This window comes from Ammospiza caudacuta, chromosome 21, assembly GCF_027887145.1.
Source record: "Ammospiza caudacuta isolate bAmmCau1 chromosome 21, bAmmCau1.pri, whole genome shotgun sequence".
NCBI lineage: Eukaryota > Metazoa > Chordata > Aves > Passeriformes > Passerellidae > Ammospiza > Ammospiza caudacuta.
Window position 1 is genome coordinate 6,034,833 of NC_080613.1, and position 15,742 is coordinate 6,050,574.

The following is a 15,742-nucleotide window of genomic DNA, read 5'->3' on the forward strand; positions in this document are numbered from 1 at the left end:
TGCTGCCAGTTCCCCTGTCGGGGAATGGGTACCTGTCCCCATTGCACAGGAGATCCCATGGTGTGGAGTTATTCCAAACTTGCATCTTCTCAGTTTAATAACAGGCTGTGAGCTGCACTTTGACCTGCTTGTGTTTTTCACTTGTTCCATATTTGACTGAACTCATCATCATAAAGGCCAGGAACTGTTTCACTTTCTGTGCCAGGCTGGGTTTCCTGTTGGATGTGCAAAGGACACACCTGCACGGTGGATTTCTGGCCTGCCAGCACTGGGAATCCTGTTGGTGAAAAAAGGAGTCCAGGAATCTGGAGTCAGTGGATTCCTTTCCTCAAAAATGTGGTTAGACCTGAAAATCCAGCTGCCTGGCTTTTTGTGTTTACTGGTTTCCATGTCTGCTTCAGCGTGTCCTGGGAATGTGCAGCAGAACTCTCTGCTTCGTTCTGTGAGGTCTGTGGGTGGAACTGGATCTTGTTTGCCCCTTCCAAAATCTGCAGACTTGGAAGCTGCTTTGCCTCAAGGCTTGTTGTGTTTATCAAGCCTTATCCTGTGTCTGTAGCCCAGCTTCCATCCCTTCAGTGTTGTGCTGGACAAGAGACTCGCTGGTTGTGGCCTGGTCTGCCCCACTGCCTGCTAATGCTGCTGTTACCCCAAATACATCAGAAACAACAGAAGGTCTGTGGTTTTCTGTGACACAGCAACCTCTCATTTGGGATCCCAGGTGACAGAGGAAAGAAACTGTCCCTGCTGGCGCTGGGATTCTGCCTCGGGTTAATCACCTGCACATCTGGGACCCGTTTGCAGGTGATTCTGACTTCATTCCCCCACTCAAACATGGGCTGGAAGCTGGGCTCCTCCGTCTCACGAAGCTTCTTATCAGGTGCTTTCAAGCGAGACAGAGAATATTAAATATGTCAATTTTCACACTGACCTGATCACTCTTCTGCTGACAATACTTGCTGGCAACAACCTCTCATGTGAAAACCGGAAAAAACCCCACAAACCATCCCCAGAAGGATGCTTTGCCAAAACAGGCTGGAAAACTTTAAAATCCTGCTGGAGGAAGTAGAGGTTATTTGAGTGAGTGTGTGGGGCAAATCATTCTGTCCCTTGGAGGGGATCTGCTCCCAGAACTGTGATGCGGTGATGGCAGTGGTGGGAAACTGACACATGTTTAAAAAAACATAAAAAACCCCTTAAAACTTGTTTAAAAAACCTTAAAACCTGTCCCTTTGCTTACAATGAAGGACTTGATGTGTTTTTTAAATCCTGTGTTTGCCCATTCGGTTCTGCAGTGAGCTCATCCCAAAGGCAGACATCCCAGTGTCCTGTGCCGTGTCTTTGGGAAGCAGAGGGACCTGCTCCGAGTCCCCAAGCATCATGACTTTTCCAGGGATATCTCATTGCTGCGCTCTGCCCTTTGAATTTCCTCCTCTCCAGGCTCTCAGCCCTGAAAATTTTGCCAGTGGAGGGTGCAAGCAGGATCCCCACAAGGTCTGGAGGACAGGGGTGGCTCCTGGGACAGTGCAGTGCCACAGCTCGGGATCCCGGCGCGCAGTGCCACCTCCTGGAAAGCCGGGCTGCAGCTTTGCTCCGGAGGGAGCAGCGGTGGCTTGGAAAAATATTTTCTTCTCACCATTGAGTCCCCTGCTAAACTTCCCCTTCCCCAGCAGGCACGAAGATGCTGCTCAGCCCCATGTCCAAGGTACCCTGTGGCAGAACAGCTCTGCATGGCTCCTTCCCAGTCTGGATGTTGAATACAAATCTCTAGGTACAAAAAGAACACTAGAGGAGAACAAATAAACATCTATAAATATTCCTCCTTAGCTTTTGTTCTGCTTGGGCATCAGCTGGTTGTTCAGTTGAATGTCCTGTGTTCTTGTTTGCCCTCTCAGTGTCCTGTTCACCTATTCATCCTGGTTTTAACATTAAGGGACACTTTTCTCTGTCCCCCCCAAGTTTGGTGACTGCTTCATGAGCAACAACCAAGCCCCTCATTGCACAGTTCACCCTGTATTTAAAATGTTGCCACATCTTTTTAATGAGAAAAAAATCTGTTACACAGAACACATGCTTGGATGCTGCTGGCTTGACTCAGCTCTGCATTTATCCTGAAGAGACAGGAAAAATGTGTGGTTCCAATGGCAACACGTTTAGTCCTCTAGAAAAGCAACACAGCTGAAGTGCTTAGTCACTGAAAAAATGCACACTGCAATTTAAAGCCAAAGGCTGGTATTTCTTCCATTATTTTAGGCTATTGTGGATTCTTCTGAGCAGCTGGGAGATTACTGTATTACTGTATTTCAGTATTCCACCAGACTCTGTGAAATAACTCATGCTCCAAGGTAAGCCTGGAAAAGCTATGATTTGAAAAAGACTGTAATTATGTAAATACAAGGCCACAAGATTCACAAACAAGAGGAAAAGCTCCTGTGACTTGTGATTGTTCACAGCTCTCCTTGGTCCCTTCACAGTGAGGATTCTGTGTTGCAAAGTTGCTGTCATGGGCTCATTTTCACTTCTGCACACACCAATGAACTGAAACAGCCTGTTTACCAAAATGTATTTTTTATTAAAATTCATATTTGTAAAGGAGAGATCATTACACAAATGAGGTAAACCAACACATATGACATAGTTCTCACTCTAAAAATAAATTTCAGTTCAGCAATTGATTTGATTCCACAAAGTCTAAGAGGAAGAGTCAGGCAAGTGCTACTCATGTGGTGAGATGCCAGACAAAGGCAGGACCCACCCTGACTCAGCTTGGAGGTGTCAGTCCCAAGGGCTTGGGAGTCTTCCAGGGACCAAACCCTTCTCACTGTGGTGTCCTTTTCTCCCCCATCAGATGTGTAGAAAGGAGGAGATGAGTAAAGGCCAGGGACTGCAGCAGTGACCTTGTCACCTACTGCTCTAACAGGGGTCCCCCATCAGCATCTCCCCATTAAAGGCTGTGTAAAGGTTTCATTTGATTGTGCAAATTCACTCCCTCCTCAGCCCTAAAGGAGACTTAACAGCAAGTAAATACCAGCTCTGGAAAAGTTCCGTTTCAAAAGTAATAACCTGGCAAGCAACAAGCCTGTAAAATGTAAGCCACTTTGCAAGGCAGAAGGAGAAGACTTCCACTTCCTTGTTTTCTTTCCCTAAGTTTTCTTCCATGCAGGTACCAGTGGACCTTTAGTCTAAAAGTTTATGAAGTTACTGCAAGTCTGTGAGAATCATGTTGACCAACCTGTGCAATGAGGCTTTCTCATCAAGGACCAAGATCCAGAGACTGCCTCAGAAGTGGCTGTGATGTTGTTTCACCCTGTATAACGGTATAGGATAGTGAGGAGAAGCTCAGCTCTGTTTGTCAGGATGAGGCCAGCCAGCAGACAAACACAGAATGGCTGCACTGGCTTCCAGCTCCCAAACAGTACAAAACAAACACCACCAGCAGCAGAACCAAGTAATGCCCCAAAATTCACTCAAATCAGTGGCTGACAAACTCCTCGACACTGGGAATTCCTGTGTGGCTGCAGCTTAGTCCAGGACCTTAGTCCAGGTCCTCTTTGATGGATCAAGGTATTCTGGAGGTGACAAACAATGCAGATGAAGCAAAGATGGAGTCTCACCATTCCATCCACCCCAGGGAAACTCATCCAGGCCCTTGGGTGGCTGTGACAAATAAAGACATTGTGCCAAGATGCATCCCAGGAGAGCTTCTGGTACCCAAGACATGAAACTTTCAGCATATCTCCCAAGCTGATCGAGAAATTTCATGACGGCACACAGATGAAACACGAGGTGAATGCACTGTTTCAATCCCACTGGGATCCTCAGGGGAGTGAGAATGCACAGAGGCTGGGTGCTGGTCTGCATGGGCAGGATGTGATGCTGCAGGAGCAGGATCCAGGGCGCTCAGTGCAGAGGGAAGGTTCTACCACATCCAGTACCACGTTTCCAGTAAATGCTTGCAGCAAGAGGCAGAAATGCATTCACTGTGTGCACTGTGGGTTCACCATCACTGTACCTTGGCAGCTGCAGCACTGATGTCCTGACAGAACTCTCTGCGTTAGAAGTCAGTTTTAAATCCTATAGATTGAGAGAAAGAGAAAAGAGAGGTGTCATAATTAGGACAGATCAAACAGAAATTAAAAAATAACTTTAAAAAAATAAATCTATTGTTTGAGGAACGAAAGCAATCCATGTTAAGTTGCTGGTTTATTCCACATCCTGCTATGGCTCTGTATGAGAGTCTGAAAGGGCAGATTAGCACAAGATTGGCAGAGAAACCTGTTTAGATTCAGCCAAACTCCAAGGGAGCCATTCACACTGAGAAGATGCAGTACCCCATGCTCCCAAGTTTCCTCTGCCAGCATAGGTAGGTTTTTAGCATGGCAGATGTCCCATAGAATCACAGAATTGTTTAGGTTGGGAAAGACTTTTCAACCATTTCCCCAGCACAGCCACATCCACCACTAACCCATGTCCCCAAGTGCCATATCTACACATCTTTTAAATCTCTCCAGGAGTGGTGACTCCACCACTGCCCTGGGCAGCCTGTGCCAGGGCTTGGCAACCCTTTGAGGGAGGAAATTTTTCCTAATTCAATCAATCTAAAGCTCCCCTCCCATCACTGTTTCTTCCACTGGATCATACCATCTTGCTGCCCTGTCTGGCCAGGCTCAGTGGTGACCGATGGGCTGGGTGTATTGCTCTGCAAAAATCGACGGAAGTCCTTAATCATGGGGCGGAGGACCTGGATGAGGGCGCTCAGAGCCGCCTGCGTGCCCTCCATGGCCTGCGCCTGCCGCTCCTGGGCGCACGCCTGCACCTCCTGTGAGCGGCGAATCATCTGCAGCAAATCGTTCTGCTGCTCCAGGTGCTGGGCAATCTCCTTCACGTGCAGGTTGGTCACTCGCTGCTCCTGCAGGAGCTTGGCTGAGTTGAGGGCAATGCGGCTTTTCAGCTCCTGGGGCTTGGCAGACACCTCGTGCTGGTGGGCCATCATCTCCAGGGGCGCCTCGGCCGTCACCGTGGCCGGGGCCTCTGTGGTGCAGTACTCCACAACGCCGTCCTCCAGGCTGTGGTAGGCTGTCTCTGCAGGAACTGAGAACAAAGGGCAGAAAGGGAGTCAGGGGTAGCTGGGATACAGGATTTTTATCTGCAGGACTATTCAGTGAATATCACAGGAATACGGCCTGCTCAGTGAGATAACGTACAATGGCCAGCAATGCACAAAATGACCTATTTAAGTCTACTCCACCCTCAGTCGAGCTTCCTTCTGGGCTGCACAATCCAAAGGAATAGGGAATGCCTTATCTGTCTAGACAATATCATTTCTCAATCTCCAGTTTAGAACAATCTTTCCAAGCAGCATTGACTGACTGATATAACAGCAAAGACCCCGAATGGCCCCTGTCAGTAGCAGAGCTGCTCTTTGGGGCACTGCACACTGGAAAATCATCCCTGAAGATGTTTTTCCCCAGAGAGGGACTGAAGAACCTCCCAAGGTGCAAAGGATCCTTGATTCCCCTCCTCTTTAAGACTGAGTCCAGCTGTCGAAGCCGACTTTCAGTACCTGCTTTCTTGCGGCCACTCCCCTACACCACAAGGGCAGACTGGGAGGAGCATTTCATTACAGAGAGGTGGGGATTTCTTTTTGTTGGGGTTTCTCTCTGCCCAAAGAACTTGTGGGCAGCTTGTCCCTGGAAATGTTCAAGGCCAGGCCAGGATGCATCAACCTGTTCTAGTAGGAGGTGTCTCTGCCCATGGCAGGGGGTTGGAACCGGGTGCTCTTTAAGGTCCCTTCCAACAGAAACCATTCTGTGGTTCTGTCCCCACACAAGGCTCGGGGTCCCTTCGCAGGGGGGTGCCAGGGGCTCTGTGTGACCCTCCAGGCCAGCCCAGAGCGTTGGGGCGGGCGCAGCACTCACTCTGGGTCAGGGTGACCGTGGTGGCCGACGCGGTGATGGGGATGTCGCTCCCGTCACCCGCGCCGCACTCGCCGCTCGGCAGGCTGATGATGGTGGCCTCTCCCAGCAGGTTGCAGATGCGCTGCTGCATGGGGGTGAGGATCACCGGGGCGGCCGCGGCGCCCGCCGGCTCCTCGCCCTCGGGCCCGTTGCCGCCGCCGTTCTGGCTGTCGCCTCCCCCTTCCATGGCAGCCCGCACTTGGGCCACTTTGCGCCGCACCTCGGTCTTGAGGTCGGACCACTTCTTCTTGACCTCGGGCAGCTCGCGGTGGCAGGTGGCGACGGCGTTGACGCGGCGCAGGATGTCGTGCCAGGCGGCGGCCTTGGCGGCCAGAGGCACGCCCGCGTTGAAGTGGTTGACGAGGAGGTGCTTTCCCCGCTCCAGCTCCTCCACGATGATCTCCACCTCCCGCTCCGAGAAGTTCATCTTCCGCTTCTTGGCCGGGGGCGCCGGCGGCGACGCCATGGCCATGGGGGGCACCGGGGACGGGGCACGGGGTCACACCTGGGGGGCCTGGGGGACGCTGGGCAGGGCCGAGGGGCGGCAGGGCCCCCCCACCCCCGGGGCCGGGGACAACAGGGGGGCCCCGAGGCCCCTCAGGGCCCCGAGGGGTCGGTCCCCCCCGCTCCCCCTTTGGCACCGCCAACGATACGCAAATTGCGTACGGCGCTCGCCCGGCAGCCCCGCACAACGGCCCCCGCCCTGCGGCACTGGCGTAATGGCTTCCAGAATCGGCCCCTCTTCCTGCCACGCTTGATTGGCTCGCCCGCCTGCCCGTCAAATGACTTGCCCGCCTCCCGCCTGGAATATCGCATTATTATTGGTTAACAGCCCTGTCCATCAGGCAGACAACAGGCGGCCTCGCCCCGTCGCTGGTCTCAGGGCACTGGGCCTGCGTGGGGCCGCTGAGGGGTTGGGCCCACCCCTGGATTTCCTTGCTGTAATCTCATTGGGTGCTTCTCCTGTCCATCATTTCAGAGCGCGCACTCCTTTCCGACCTACCGGATGCTCGCGACGTCCGTCAATCTCAAACTGCCTGCCGGCTCCCGCTCTGATTGGAGGAGCTCTCCTTATCACCGCCCCCCCAGGCGGCTCAGCCAATCGCGGCTTGTCCCGCGCGCCTGCACCGCCCCCTGCACCGCACACCGAAACACCGCGGCGCTTCCTCCCGATTGGTGCAGGCGGGGGCGTCCCCCGTGACGTCACGACCCGCCTCTCCGGTGGGCGCCGGGGGCGTGTCCAGGGCGTGTCGCCAGCTCTGATTGGCCGGCGCAGGGCGTCACGTGGCGACGACGGCGCGTGGCGCGAAGGCGGAAGCGGCGCCATTTGCCGGTGCCGCGGGCGTGAGGGGTGCTCGGTGCCGGCGCGGCCATGCCGGGGGCGCGGCGCTCTCTCGCCTCCCCGGTGGTGAGCGGCGTTCTCTGCCCGTGCGGTTCCCCACACGGATCTGCGGTGGAAAGCGGCAGCAGTAGCGGTGGCAGCGGCGGGGGGAACGCGGGGTCCTGCGGGCGGTCGCTGTGCGAGGCCTCCGAGCAGGACCGGCGTCTCCGCACCCTGTTCCAGAAGCTCGACGTGAACCGCGACGGCGCGCTCTGCATCCACGACCTGGCCGTGGGGCTGGGCCGCCTCGGGCTGCACCGCTCCGAGCTGGATCTGCTGGTGAGCGGCGGCGGGCGGCGGGGTCTGGCCCGGCGGGGCTGAGCGCGCCCGGGATCCGGGGCTCAGGGAGGGTTCGGCCGCTCCCCGCGTCCCGTGTCCGCTCCGGGGCCCTCTCTGTGTTTGTCTCGGGAGCAGGACGTGGACTCTGGAGGCTTTCCAGCTGTGTCCCGCCGGGGCAGCGGTAGCACTATGACAATACCCGGGTCCTTTAGCGTCCCGTTCCCCGAGCGAGAGCGGGGCTGGGATCCGACACGGCCGCTCCGCTCCCCTCCCCAGGCTCCTTGCCTCAGAGCCACCCTGCTGGCTTCCACGCTAGACCCGGAGGAATCGGCTTGCTTGCTGCCTGTAGGCATGTACTGTATTAACTATCCGTAGTTAATAAGATTAAAACCTTGCTGTATGGGCAGGGTAAACCATAAAGGAAATCGTGTTTGTGCAGGACTCGGGACAGGGCAACTTGCATGCTGGCTTACACTAGTGGAAGGTCCCTTGGGAGCGATTCCTGCAGTTAGAGTAATTGTGCAGGTTTCATTCCATCACTGTGTTCCTCATATGAGTCTGGCAGCGTGTTGCTTCTCATGTTTGCCCAGGATGGCTCATGACCCGTTTATTTTATGGGTTTGGAAATATCTTAGAACGTAGGGAGGCTGCTGTACTGTACAGTTTGCACATATAAAACATGCAGCCCAGGGAGCTTTTTGTACTCACCACTCCGTGTGATGCTGTACGCTGAGGGCTCCAAGGTTCAACATGATGCTGCTCTATTAACTGTGACTAGTGTGATTTACATGTCCATGTGGCTTGTCCTCAGTGCTGCACAGTTTCCCCTGCCCAGTCACTTGTATTTTATGTGCAGGGCCATAAAAAAACTCGGTATCATGTGAAGATAGGAGATAAACACATGGGTGCAGCCAGGGATGTGGCACTACAGAGTGCCTGAGTTGTACAGGAAGGAAGAAGAGTTTAAGAATAACTTCTGAGTCACTGAAAAGATACTTAATTCAAGTGACAGCTCCTATTCTCTCCCTGTTCTGGGAGTGGTGCCCCACTTTGAGTGCTTTAATTACACAGTCCTTTCCAGAGTTTCTAGTCCCTTTCTAACTTTGATTCTCCAGCATCTTAACTTCTGACATTTCTTTTTGGTTGGCATCTTCCTAGCTGCTGTAAAATACGAGATTTCCTTGGCAGTGTGATCTTGTGAGTAGTTCAGTTGTGCTGTTTCTAGAAAAAACATGAGTTCTGCTGGGTGCAATTGGCTATGTCGATCTGCTTGTACCACAAGTCACTGTGCATGCCCTGTGACACTGACCTGCTGCCACCTCTGGGGCCAATCCTTGACCTCTGGTAAAAGTCCCCCATGACCCAGAACGTTCTGTGCTTACACCTGCACTCCTGCCTCTGTTTGCATTCCCTTCTCTTTGCATGCAGTTCACTCCAGCCTAGCATTCTGCAGCCCAGGAGGAAGCACCTTCACACAAAGTGCATTTTTACTTCCCAGCAGAGAGTTTCTGTGCTTGGTGGGAGCGGCACGGAGGAACCGTTCTGCGGGGACCGGAGCTCGCTGCCGAGGGAAGCCCTGCCTGGATGCTGCTTAGCAATCCTGTCTTTCTGCTGAAGCCCCTGTCTGTCAGTATTGTTCCTCTGCCTTTTCCTTCCTCTGGCTCCTCTTCCACAGTGTGAGGGGGGTGAAATGTGGCTCAGGGTGCACAGAGAAGCTGATGCTGCCCCATCCCTGGAAGGGTTCAAGGCCAGGCTGGAATGAGCAACTTGATTTATAGCAAGGGGTTGGAACTGGGTGCTCCTTTCCCAACTCAAAACATTCTAGACTTTGCAAAGCATTGTTAGTATGGTAGAGCATCCCCTCTAGCAGGGTAAAAACCATTGAGAGTGAAAGCATTGAGAGTGAGGATGCAGAGTTCAAAACTCTCAAGTTCCAGTTAAAAATGTGGGAACAGCCCTCAGCTGGCTAGCAAACTTCTGTGTCGAGCAGTTTTTAGGGAAATCAGATAAACTTCCTGTTTGCAAGGCAGTTCTATTAATAAGTCAGTCCTTTTTCTGCTCCATCCTTAGCTAATTATGGCATCTCAATGCCTAACTAATGTGAGGTCACGCTCAGGGAAAGTGCTCAAGTGTCAAGATAGAAAACCCTTCTGATTTATCGAGCACGGTATTTGGAGACCAATTTGGGCATAAATCACATGGATTGCTTGTGATTAGTAAATTACTTGGTGCCTGTGGTGCACTTTATTTTTCCTTCCATGCAGCAGTACATTTGATATGGGAGTTGCCTTCTAATGTTTGGGAGCAGATGGAGAAAACATTGGGCTTGTAAAGTGAAGTTATCTCCCATCTTAGCTGTGAGCTGCTCATCTCCCTGCTTCAGTGGGCTAAAAGTCCTCGTGGTAACAATAACTTTTGGGCTGAACTTGAAAAGAAAATGAGCAATATTTTGGCTCCTTCAATGCTTGAGAGTTCTTGCTGAGATAAAACCCTTTGTGGCATTCCTGGAAAATTGCTGCTTTCTCTTTCACAGGTGGCCTTCTGTGGTGGGGGAGAGAAGGGCTTGCACTCAGATGTCCTTTGAGGTGGAATTTGCTTATGTAAACGATGTTTTCTTTTTCTTATTTTTTTGTTTTAAGCCATGCTGTTATCTTTAAACCAATTGACAAATACCAGTGTGCCAAACCAGTGAGCCTTGTAATGAAATGCTTGTTTGCACTGGTCAGCATGAAGCAATCCACACAGTTCACTCTGTTTGGGCAGTAAAATGATAACCATGTGAAGAATTTTTTAAAAGCCTTTTTTGTTCTACTGTGTGAAGGGATAGTATTTTACTGCTAAATTTCATCTACCTCTGGGATGGTAAATGTCCTGTTACTGTTGCTTTCTGACTTTATATAGACCTATGGAGCTTGAAATATGCACTCAATGGAAATATGCTGAAACAGAATTGTTTCCTACTTTGTATCTGTAGATGTCCTATTGCTGAAGGAATGTGTGATGGTAATATTTGTGTGTTTGCTAATATAACTGTTTTCCTACTGATCCTGATTAACTGCAGGGCTGGAATGCCATTCCAAAACTTCATCTCTGCTGCTGAAGTTCCAGACAGTCTGAACTGGTGGAATTAATCCCAGCTGCCTAGAGACAGACTGAAGTGGTGAACTTTGTCTGCAGCTGCCTCTTCTGTAGTGCTCAGCATCTTCTGCTGGACTAGTTCACTTTAAGAAACAGAGAAAACATAACCCTTGTCTCTTTTCAGTCCCAGATGTCCTCTTTGCCTCTACCCTAACAGTGATGTCCTCCTTGGTCTTGTGATACTCTCCCCTCCTCTAAGTTCATGTTTTCAGCTGCTTGGAATCAGCTTCCCTGGGGAAAACTGTATCAGCTCCCAGGCTGCTGAAATCTGCTTTCATCACTTCTTCCTTAGCCTCATATCTCCACTCTGATATTCAGGTCCTGGCTGTCCAGACTTCCCCCAAGGTCTGTTTTTTACTTTTCCCATGTCCTGAAGAAGCAAAGCTGTGCTGCTGCAGCTGGACCCTGCAGTGTTCTGTTTGCATCAGGCTTTTCTCCTGAACAGCTTTGCATTTTAAGTGTGTCCCTGGACTCTTCCAGCTGTGCCTGTGCCATTCTGGGACAATAAATCAGTTTGCTCTTTGGCAAGTGGCTCCATGGATGGATTGAGAAACTTTCTACTGTAGCAGTTGCAATCGTAAAAAAATTTAATCTTGTTTCTGATCAATGCTTTATCTTCTGTCATGACGTCATTTAATTCTTCCTCCCAGGCTCTGTTTCTGTAACTGTTTTTTTGTTCTTCAGCACTTTGGAATACTCTGTTTTATACTGTGCACAGTGTACTGCAATTCTGAGCAACTGTAAGGGGCAGAAGGAGCAGGGACTTTTTCCACTGTGATGCTTTCACCTGTTTTCCGTTCACAGCCATCTGGAATTGGAGGACCTGAGTTTTGATTGTGTTACAGAAGTCAGTTTATGATAAAAAGAGCAAAATTCTAGCACTGTTCTGTAACTTGGACTGGAATATCTCTCCTGCTCTCATTTAGATCTCATGATACATCTCCAAACCCACATACATTTATGCATTATCACATTTTCATGGTTTGTGTGCCCTGAATCCTGCTGGGGCACTTGTGGAGCTTTTAGCTGGGCTTTTGTAATTCACCTTGAAGGGTTGAGCAACACAAGGTTGTATCAGACAAATCCTGTTACAGTTTGATATTCCAGCTGATAGCCTTCCCTCTGCTGCCAACAACTTCTCATCCACCCATCTTCTTACCAATCCCAAAGAATTACCTTTTATGAATATCCCAAACCAGTTTAATACAAGGTGAAACCATTTTCAATAACATGTTAATTAAACTCACACATTCATGAGTAATGTTTATTAAAATAATAAACAGAATGGATCATATCTGCTGGATCTGCAGGGAGTGGAGGCCTGTTCTTGCTCTTTGTAATTATGAAATGTGTGGTTTGATGGAGACCCTGTTCTCATGCACTTGAGCAAGAGCAGAACTGTAGGTCAGTGATTTAATTGTAGATAAAACTTTCCAATCTGTGGTGAGTGGTTAGTTGGTATGAATTTGGGGTTGTTGCCTTCTCTGATTCAGGCTGAGGACGCAAATGAACTCAAATCCATCACATGAGTTCTTGACAGCTGCAGAACAGACTTGGAGAAGACAGGCCTTGGCTTTGGCACAAGGAAACTTCTAGTGCTGGTTATTAATAGCCTTGCCCAGCAGCCCTGCAGCGAGAGCTTTGGGACAGGGGATGCCAGGGAGACCGGCTGTGACCCTGCCAGGGACAGCAGGAGGAGAGGGGAGCTGGGGCAGGAGCCTCAGCCTGTCCTGGGGAAAGGCTTTACCCACACCTGCTGCCTGCTCAGCCCTGCCTTGGTGTGATTAATGCCTGACATGGGCAGTGTGTCCACTCAGTGTTCTGAGGGGAGGCTGGTTTTAAATGCAAATATTGCACAGGAGAAACTTGCTCCTGCATGTTTTCCTTACATATAAACAAACAATTGCAGATGAGACAAGTGTTGCTTTATGTACATACATATAGGACCAGGTATATAACTCTTGAGGGATGTTTGTTCTTCCAGGATTGTTTTTGTCCTATCTTGCAGAAAATTGGAGAAGCCTGCTGGTTCTCTGGTTTATTTAGCAGAGACCTTTGTCCTATTTGCACAGTGCTGATGACCAAGGGCTGCTGGCTGACCTTTGAGAGGTGTAGGTGCAACTTGGACTAGAGCATAGAAAATTTAAATGTCAGCATTGTGTGAGTAGAAGGGCATCCTGAATATCACTGATGTGGCCCCACAGTGTTGCTTCCTGCAGGATGGGATCTGTTCTGAACTGTGTAGGGGAGTGAATGCCTGTGGGAACCCCTCAGCCTGAGTGGAAAGAAACAACAGAACTCATCCAAAGCAGCTGATTGTGCCTGTGTAGAATATGCAGCAGGGCTTTGGTCTTTCAGTGTGTTCTGTGGGACATTTTTTAGTGACCAGCACTCAATACCTTGGTAAGTAGTGGACACATCTCCTTGTCCTCATCTGCATGGATTATTAGAATAGTTGATGTTGGAAAAGACCTCCAGGATAGAGTCCAACCTTTGACTCAACACCACTGTATAAACTAAACTGTAGCACCAAGTTGTTTTGAGAACACCTACCAGAATGGTGACCTCACTGGACAGCCTGTGCCAATGCCTTACAATCCTTTCAGTGAAAAATGCTTCCTGATGGCCAACCTGAACCTCCCCTGGTGTTGCTTGAGGCCATTTCCTCTTGTGCAGTTGCTGGCTGATTTGGAAAAGAGGTTAACTTCCTAAAACCTCCTTTCAGGGAGGTGTCAGATTACTGAGATAACAGCAGGTAAAAAAACTCCAGACTTCAGCACACTTACTGTTTCTTTTAAATTTTATTTTTAAAATCTAGCTGAATATTGAAGAGAACCTTTAAGTGGTTGGTGAGTATTAATAAAAGACATCAAAGCCACAATAAGGACTTGGTGTTTTGTTTGAGAGCCCTACAAGATGGTGATGCTGCAGCCCTGGGCCCTTGGTTGCACACAGTATAACATGATACAGTGCTGGGAGGAGGAGAAGGGGGAGGGAGCTTTTTCCTATAGCCCTACTTGTAGCAAATGGGAAATGAGTCTTTGTTCTTGTTCATGTCCTACTGCTATATTTGTCCCTGTGAATGTGGGACATGAGCACAGTTTAATGATGGCCCAGCCTTTGTCTTGGGTGAAGAAGAATAGCTGTGATAACTCATGGGAAGGCAGCTGGGATGGCTGAGTTTTTCCAACTCCCAAGTCATGAGCTGCGGGGAGGTTTCTGGCAGCTAAACTGGTTTGCAGTGAAGAATTCTACTCTTAGAGAAATACTTGAAATTTTTAGATCATGAGTTGCCTGGAAAGACAGAGCTGCTTGGTATGTGAACCTACATAGTTTAGCCTGAGGAGAGCTGTGTGGGGGCAGGCCTGGGCCAGGGCTATCCTTCCTCACCACCTGCTTTCTTCTTAACTGTCTGGTGCAGCAAGAAGTTGATTCTCTAATTTCTGAGTATTAAGGATGCTCTGTCTCTTGGTTAATCCCTCTCTTCATATAACATGATATGACCTTGGTGGAACTCTCAGTCCTGGGCAGTGGCTCTGTGCTCCCTGTCCCTGGCCAGCTCTCTCTGTATTTTTGCATTTGGCACTGGCTGTGGATGCCTGAATAGATCAGCCTGGGTAGCTCATTCCTTGTGCCAGGGTTTCTGTAACAAGGAGACCTGGGTTGCTGTGTAGTGTTCCCTGAACTATGCTGTGTCACCTTAATATATGAAAGTACTTGAATGTCACCAGACAGTTTAATTATTTAAGCAGCACTGGCCAAGCATTGAGATTTTATGTCATGGTATGAGCAGCACCGTGCAGGGTTAACTTCAACTCTTTAAAAAGTGTGAAGTAGTGACGTACTTAACGTTTTCCTCTTTCAGAAGTTAAATTTGAAAAGATAAGAGGTGATTGGCAGCGTGGTGGTGGCCCTTCCCAGCTGGGGGCTGGGTGCACACCCATGTGGGCAGCAGGGCTCCTTGGGGTGCTTCCAGGAGGCTCCCAAGGAGATGAGTCACTGCTCATTCCTGCAGGGTCACTCAAGGTACCAGAGATGCCAGCAGCTCTTCCTGTGCTGGAGGAGGAGAGGGGTCACTGCCTCCCCCTTCTTTTTGCCCTCCCTCTCAGTTTTTACATGTTTGCCAGTTGTGGGTGATGAGGCTCACAAATTCACGCTGTGCATTTACTCAAAAGTCTTCTAGAAACCATCTTAAAGCAAAAGTTAATTTCTGCCAGTGTACCAGCCTGGAAAAGGCAAGTGTCTGTCTGAAAAGTGGAGTTTTAGACTCAGCAAGTATTGTGATGTGGCTGAAAAGGGTACCAGGATACCTGAATTTATGGCTTATGCAGAGCCTCCCTCTGCCAGCTTGCAGTACTGAGGAAAATAATTGAGCAAAACATGTCAGTCTCCTGCTTTTTTCTCTCTCTTTTGTCTCCATTTGGATAGATTACAGCTCTTTATTGTCAGCTTCTGCCCAGGCTATCTAATGCCTCCCCATTTTGGTGTGCAGGGCTCTGAGGCCAGCTGCCACAGGCGCCTGCTGTCCCCATGGCCGGTGTGCTGGCCAGGAGCCAGCGTTCAGATCAGCCCTCCTGCTTTTTCTGCCTTAAACCCCACGTCTGGGTCATGCCAGCAGCTGGAATTGCAGAATAGCTGTCTCCTGATGGAGCTGAGGTTGGGAAAGCTGTTTCACTGTGGTCTAGGTGTTCATTCATGATTTCTAGAAAAAGTGAATTCTTGTTCCTCGTGTTCCTTTGTGTCACCTTTCGTGCTGGACTCACAGGATTTATTTCATCTTATTTGTGTCAATGATTTGCTTCCTGGTGGTGTTGGTAGAGTAATATTTCCTTACAGATTCCCTGTAGGAGTGCAGTTGTCTTGCTTCTAGCTATAATCATCTTGCTGTTACTAGGTTTATAATTCTGGCCTAATAAAATTCCTCACTTGGTAAAAGAAATGCTTTTTAATATTTTTTTCTTAAATATGATTAGAAACTTCTGTCTGTTCT

The 15,742-nt window shown here is 49.8% G+C and overlaps 1 protein-coding gene across 1 annotated transcript; it reads right to left on the reverse strand.

The window, feature by feature from the left end:
* Positions 1–2,595: 2,595 nt before the first annotated feature.
* On the reverse strand, positions 2,596–6,641 carry NAIF1 (nuclear apoptosis inducing factor 1). Its single transcript, XM_058818346.1, has 3 exons — positions 5,916–6,641; positions 4,639–5,088; positions 2,596–4,071 (listed from the first exon to the last, which is right to left on the reverse strand). Exons 1-3 carry the CDS (start codon positions 6,424–6,426, stop codon positions 4,052–4,054), a joined length of 981 nt encoding a protein of 326 aa, XP_058674329.1. The 5' UTR covers positions 6,427–6,641; the 3' UTR covers positions 2,596–4,051.
* Positions 6,642–15,742: the final 9,101 nt, after the last annotated feature.

Bases quoted from the DNA above. Each gene is read 5' to 3' on its own strand.
- NAIF1 (XM_058818346.1), bottom strand. From the start codon at position 6,426: ATGGCCATGGCGTCGCCGCCGGCGCCCCCGGCCAAGAAGCGGAAGATG. The intron at 5,089-5,915 runs GTGAGTGCTGCG...CTTTGTTCTCAG, and splicing joins CACGGTCACCCTGACCCAGA to TTCCTGCAGAGACAGCCTAC. The intron at 4,072-4,638 runs GTATGATCCAGT...CTCAATCTATAG, and splicing joins CCAGACAGGGCAGCAAGATG to GATTTAAAACTGACTTCTAA.